This window comes from Lepidochelys kempii, chromosome 7 (genome assembly GCF_965140265.1).
Source record: "Lepidochelys kempii isolate rLepKem1 chromosome 7, rLepKem1.hap2, whole genome shotgun sequence".
NCBI classification, from domain to species: Eukaryota; Metazoa; Chordata; order Testudines; family Cheloniidae; genus Lepidochelys; species Lepidochelys kempii.
Window position 1 is genome coordinate 19,882,463 of NC_133262.1, and position 6,117 is coordinate 19,888,579.

Below are 6,117 nucleotides of genomic sequence, written 5' to 3' on the forward strand. Positions count from 1 at the left end.
CCATAATTCTCTTATGCATTTTGTCTTTTTAAATGATTTTAATTGGAATGTTAGCACCCAGGGTTTCAGAGCAGATACCACTCTGCAAAGATAAAATGCATTCTAATACAATTATTGGACTCTGTCATTCTGAGATAGGATCAATGGTTTATGACTTTGGGATATCACATCAGTAGGTTCCAACTTTCTCTTACTATAGAACTTCATGGCCACCATTCATAACTATAATACAATCATATACCATCCTACAGAGAAGCATTACTGGGGAAAGATACAACCTAAATTCCATGTGTACCAAACTGAGTGGAAAGCCTGCTTTTAAAGGGAAATGATTAATTCTAATACCAAAAGCTCTGATCCTTAAACATGTATGGAACTTTACTCATGTGAGTGGTCTCATTGCTTCAATGGGTTGAAAAGTTATGCACCTGAGGATATTTGCAGGATTGTGGGCTTAGACTGGATATCTAGAAAAAAATATACATACAACATCCAAATGATCAAAACTTAATATATGCCATTAGTTTAATATCCCAATAACTGTGAATGGCTCTGGTGCCTCAACGAATGCTACAATTTTACAGCTACTTCCCAACAGGAAGCCCTGTCTGCAAAAATAGAGAGCTTATACCCTCCTATCATTTCACCATGGCACTCTGATCTTGGTTGGGTCCACGAATTGCTACTGTCATATAAATAATGGAGCACATGGACAATATATTGCATCAATTAATAAGCAAAACTCTCCTCTGAATTCAATGGAGAGTTGTGCTTCACACTGATGGATACATTCTTTATGTTGCTGTGGATCAAATAACAATTATTGCAAATAAAACTTATGGTCTTATAAAGAAACAAGCCTGATAGTGCTGACAGTACACATTGTTCTGAGACTGGGATCAGGCTGGAGTCCCTGTGTATTAAATTATGTCAAGATGAAGTTTTTAAACCAACGCCAAAAAGCCACTCTCTACCAGATGGCTACACTTGGAATAAGTTTCTTTGGCACAAAGCAGAAAGGAGTCCAAGCTGGCCAGGGAGGGTTAGGAAAAAAGAATTAAAATGTTACTTTTTGAGTGGGCAAAGAGGATACAACCCCACCCCACCCACCTGTCGAGAGGGCCTTTAGTTTGGTAAACACTGATTCACAGTTCCCAACACACGTGGGTCTGAAAGTGAGTGTGACTATGGCAGGAAAACCTCTGGGCTCCATGATGCGTCATCTCAAGCAGGGCACTGAATAGTCTTCATCGTCTGGGGGAATGAAACTAAATGGAAGAGTTGGGGGGTTGGGGCAGGGGACCTATTTCTACTCCACCAAGCCACCGGCTGTGGCATTGTATTTTCCAGAGAGCTCACCATTAGAGCTGATTGCAATTTTTCATCAACTCCCCCTCCTCCGCGGCCCCCCCCCCCCAAGAAACAAAAGGGTCCCTGGGACATTTTCATTTTGGCCAAAACATTCCTATCGTTCAATGAAAAACAAAACATTTTTTATTTTTAAACATTTGGAGGTTAGTATCCTCCCCCCCCCAGTAGGGGGGAAAAGGAAGACCAATAGAGGGGAAAACTCAATAACAAAAAAAGTGTGGCCAAAAAAGGGGGGAAATTTCTGCCCTTTTAAAAAAAGTTGTCTTTCCAAAATGTTCACAGTAAACACTCCCCTTTTCGCCACCTCTAAGCAGCACCCGGTAGCTCCTGTTATTCTGAATGGGAGCTGCTAGGTCCCGAGAACTTCTCAAAATCCGACCTCTTCGTTCTCAAGGGGAGAGGAGCAATTTTGAAATCTGTCCCCCAACGCTGGGCAAAGAGATTCCGCCGGGTTCAACCCGTGTAATAATGCTTGTGCCCTCTACCGGCAAGGGTCTCTTTAGGACCTGGCATTTGGGAACTCAGGGCAGGAGAATGGAGGGGAGAAAAGGCCAGAGACAGGCGGTGAAAACTCGCGTGGGACAATAAATGACTCTCTAGTGGGTCTAAAAATCTGCCCGCTCTGAGGCGCAGAGTTCGGGAGCGTCCTTTGCTCGCACCGGGTGCGTTCTAGGTGGGAAATCGATGCGTGTGGCAAATGACGCTGTGATTTTGCAGGTTAAAACTGTCTCGTTTGTTTCACATATGCCCAGCCTCCCCACGCCCCGGCAGCCAGCACTTCGCCGCCGAGGGAGAAGAGAAAGGCACCGCCCCCCCCCCCCGTTACCCCAAACCGCAAATCTGTTCACAAAGTCAACCGCAAAATAAACCGCAGACAGACAGGATCGGGGTAACAAACTCCGCAGTAAAGCCCCGCTCCTCGCCTCTCCCAGCCCGGCTTCGCGCCGAGGAGCAAACGGGGCAGGGAGGGGGTGAAAAGTTGGGCATCTCCAAGTTGCCACCAAATCAGCCAGGAGCTAAAACACCCCTTAGGGCTCCAGCATCCATGTGTCAACTTGCCAGCCGGCCGAAGAGTTTCTCACATCACCCATCCACCCCCCCAACATACAGCGCCTTTAGCTCTCTCTCTCTCTCCCTGTGTCCGGCAGTTCCCTTCTAGTGATTAATAAAACCTACCTCCAAACCACTCACTTTTCTAGCCCCTGACATAGGTGCTAGAAGTCTGGGGGGGGGGGGTGCCGCCCCCGCTGGCTTGAAGTGCTTTCCCTGGTATCCAGGGTTTACAGTTGGATTCAATGGTTCTCAGCACCCCCACTGTACAAACTGGTTCGCCACCTCTGGCCCCTGAAGCCCCAAGCACTGTGTTGCAGGTTTCACTGGACCTAGGCACCCTTTATAAACCGCATCTTGACCAGATCAGGACCGTGCCATTATTCCGGAGTGGAAGCCAAGGCGTGCCTCTCCCCGCCACCAGCCCCTTTCCCTGGCTTCGGATTTGGCAGAGAATAAACGAACCCAAGAAAGAAATGGGGGTGAAGGGCAAAAGAAAAGGAAAGAGAGAGAGGTGAGAGGGGGAAGGCGCCGCTCTCCCCTTTAGTTGCTCAGGACCAGGCTGCGCACAGCCCGGTTACACAAGAGGGGCACTCAACTTCAGAGAGACAAGGCGGGCCAGGTAATAATCTCTTATCCGAGCAACTTGTGTTGGCGAGAGAGAGGAGATCGCTGATGTCTCCAGGAGCCTCCGCCAGGCTACAGCACCAGTGCACCCGTGGGTCAGTTTCCGCCGCTCTCCCCGGGAGCGAGCCCTTCGCCGCCCCAGACTTTCCCCACCCGCTTCCCAAATCAGGCCCCCAGGAGCCGGCACTCACCTGCGTTGCTCATCTCCCCCAACTTTCAGGTCTCACGCCCTCAGATCATGGTCCTGCGCGCCTGGGTCGGTCGCACCTCCTTAACCCCCGGCAGCCAGGGACGAAGTTGGAGCGGGGGGTCGGTGTGGCCAGCCCACGGGGCTGAGAAGGGAGGGGATAAGTAGTCAGCAGTGGCCGGAGCCTCTTTGGCTGGGGAGGGGGGGGGGGGTTGCGTGGGGAGGGTGTCGGCTCAGGAGGGGCGATCACTGCCGCTGGCAGCCCTCGTCCTGCCCCATGCTTAGCCTGGCAAGGCAGACTGGTTGCAGGGAGCTTGTAGGGGCCCTCCCTGATCGCAGCGCACTGGCCAGGGCTCGCCACCGCCTCCTCCTCACTGGCATTTCCCTTCCTTTCCTGCAGAGGAAGCCCTTTGGCTCGCTCAGGGATTGAAAGCTGCAGTGAAACAAGGGAGGGGGGCACGGATGCCAAACAAACAGATTTAAAGGGACAGCAGCTGTTCTCTCCCTCACCCCCTTTATGTCCCACACACACACACACACACACACACACTTCAGGATCTTGCATAAGCTCAAGGAGTGTGAATGGGGCTTGCACAAGCAGTGGGGGGAGGGGAATGGGGAGAGAGGCTTCTCCTCCCCTGGTAGCGTTTGGAAAAAGAAATGATGAATGTGGAAGTTTGTGCGTGGAGCTGAAAGTCCAGGGAAACCGGCTCTCAGGAGACACTCGGGACCGTTTCGTCCCCAGATCCTGCAGCCGCAGAGGATTGAACGAGCGTTGCAAAGCACTGATTGTTTCACAGACGAGCCCGGGATGTGCCTTCCCCCCGCGGGCAGGCAGGGCAGCTCGCACCAGTCCCCCGGAGCCGAGAGCAGAGCCTTTCTGCCCGGCGTGGCCGGGGTTAGCTCTCTCCGCCCGCTTCCCGCCCGGCACGTCCCTGCAGAGGGGACCAAAGGCACTGGAGTGTCTGTATGAAACGATCGGTAGTCACAGGTAGAGTGTGTGGACAACGGGCAAGTGAAAGGGCGTGAAGACTAGAGAGGAGTGCCTCTCCTTGCACAAAAGCAGCCCCTGCCCCGACACGGGGGGGAGGAGGGAGAAAGCAAGTTAAAGGAAAGGTTTGCCTTGTCTCCTTCTGTTCTCCCCCTCTTTTTAGCTAGCCCTGCCTTGGTCTCTGTGATCAGCCTTTTCTGCGCAGAAATAACTGGGGAGACAGAAATTCTCCTTCTTCTTCCTTCCTCCCTTCCCACCAAAGGTGTGTCTACCTTCTGGCTCGAAACACGCCGGGGCTGACCCAGAAAAGGAACCCGTCTCCCCCCCCCCCCCGCTCAATGGTTGTGCGGCTTGCAGTAGCCTGTGCGAAATAGAGCCCTGATCCTGCCGTCTTTACTCGGGAGAGTAAGGATTACTCGTGCGAGTCAGTGCTGTCAGCTCAGGCCCGCTGTTCTTGTGTGCTCTTAGCTTCAGTCCAAAGCTTCAAGACCTTGGTGTGGTTCCCCACTGTGCTCAGGAATTTCAAAAATAAATCCGGGAGGCTAGAAAATGTCCATTCTCCAAAGGTGAGAGATCTCCCCCCCTCCACTCCATCCCCTAATTTGGCAAACTCACTATTATGAATTTATGGGGGGGGAGGAGGAGGGGGCGGAATAAGAGAGGAAACGCTGGGCTCTTGTTCCCCTTGTAAAGGTAGGATCATTATAGGCTGCAACTCCATGAGCCAAGGGGTTTGGTGTGCAGATGTTTGCTATAGTCTACAGCCCCGTTCACACCTACGGGTCTCTGCACTCGTGCATCACAGAGCAATCTGTTTGGTCCCCAAGACGGCTGGGTCTAACTTGATTTTACTGAGCAGCAGAATATTCAGATGTAAGATTAGAAAGTGAGAAGCTCCCGAATACCTGGCCCCAGGATAGCTTACAAGTGACATAAATATTTTATGCACCGAAAGGATTATTTGTGTTTGGTGGTTTATGTTAAAAGACAAGTAGCATTAATAAAGGTAAGCTTTATTTCATGGAGCATTGTTTCATGTTGATTTTATTATAAAGCATCTAATAACAAACATCGTCATTATCTGCCAATTTATAAGACACAGCTGAAAAGAGAGCGACCAAAGACGTTCAAAAGCCTTCTTCACTGTTGTTTCCTTGTGACTGATATTAAATAGATTTCATTCTAAAGAGGTACAGGTAACGGAAGCAAATTCACTAATCTGAGGAGCAAAAGAGGACTAGATTTGTGTTGGCTGCTTCTCAGCCACTGTGGCTAATCTGTTCCTGCATTGCATTCATCACTATGGCATCTGACCAGATCAGGCCCTAATCCACTTAGTCAAATCAAATCAATCTAAGAAATGTTTCCGGAACCACCAGTTTGTGTGAATCCAAAGTGCCTGATCATCTAGGGCATAATATGGAATCTGAAAAAGAGCAAATTTAATACTTGCTTTTCAAGTAGCACTCAGGTGGGTTACAGAACAGAAGGTTTGGCATTTTTGCAAGAAACTAAAAATGTCAGAAAAATTCTAAATATGAACCTACATAACAAGAAACTGGGCATGGAAATTAAGGTCAGGGACGTGATGGACAGCCAGAGACTGCAGTTATTAGGTATTCAAAGCAGAAATGATTTGAGAAATGTCAACTAAAACACATTTTTGAAGGAAAATGACTTTTTGATTCAATAACAAATATAATTAAAAAGCTCAACTTTTGTGAAAAAGTGGTTTTTTGTTGGAAAAAATGGAAAACGAGCACCAAATTTCTTTAGGTTTTCAGTGACTGAAAATTTTTGCTGAAAACAAATAAGAAAGTGTTCTTCTCAAAATGTTTCATGGGAAAAATAACTGGTTCCTGATCAGCTCTTTAAAAAAAAGTTTCTTAAT

At 49.0% G+C, this 6,117-nt stretch overlaps 1 protein-coding gene across 5 annotated transcripts in view; it reads right to left on the minus strand.

Moving 5' to 3' along the window:
* FGD5 (FYVE, RhoGEF and PH domain containing 5) overlaps nt 1-3,616 on the minus strand; it is a 153,764-nt gene extending 150,148 nt beyond the window's left edge. For all 5 annotated transcript variants that reach the window (XM_073351272.1, XM_073351271.1, XM_073351274.1 and 2 more), the window contains exon 1: nt 3,240-3,616. In XM_073351272.1, the coding sequence (XP_073207373.1) occupies nt 3,240-3,252 (13 nt within the window). In that variant the 5' untranslated portion in view covers nt 3,253-3,616. The remainder of the gene's footprint in view (nt 1-3,239) is intronic.
* Nucleotides 3,617-6,117: the final 2,501 nt, after the last annotated feature.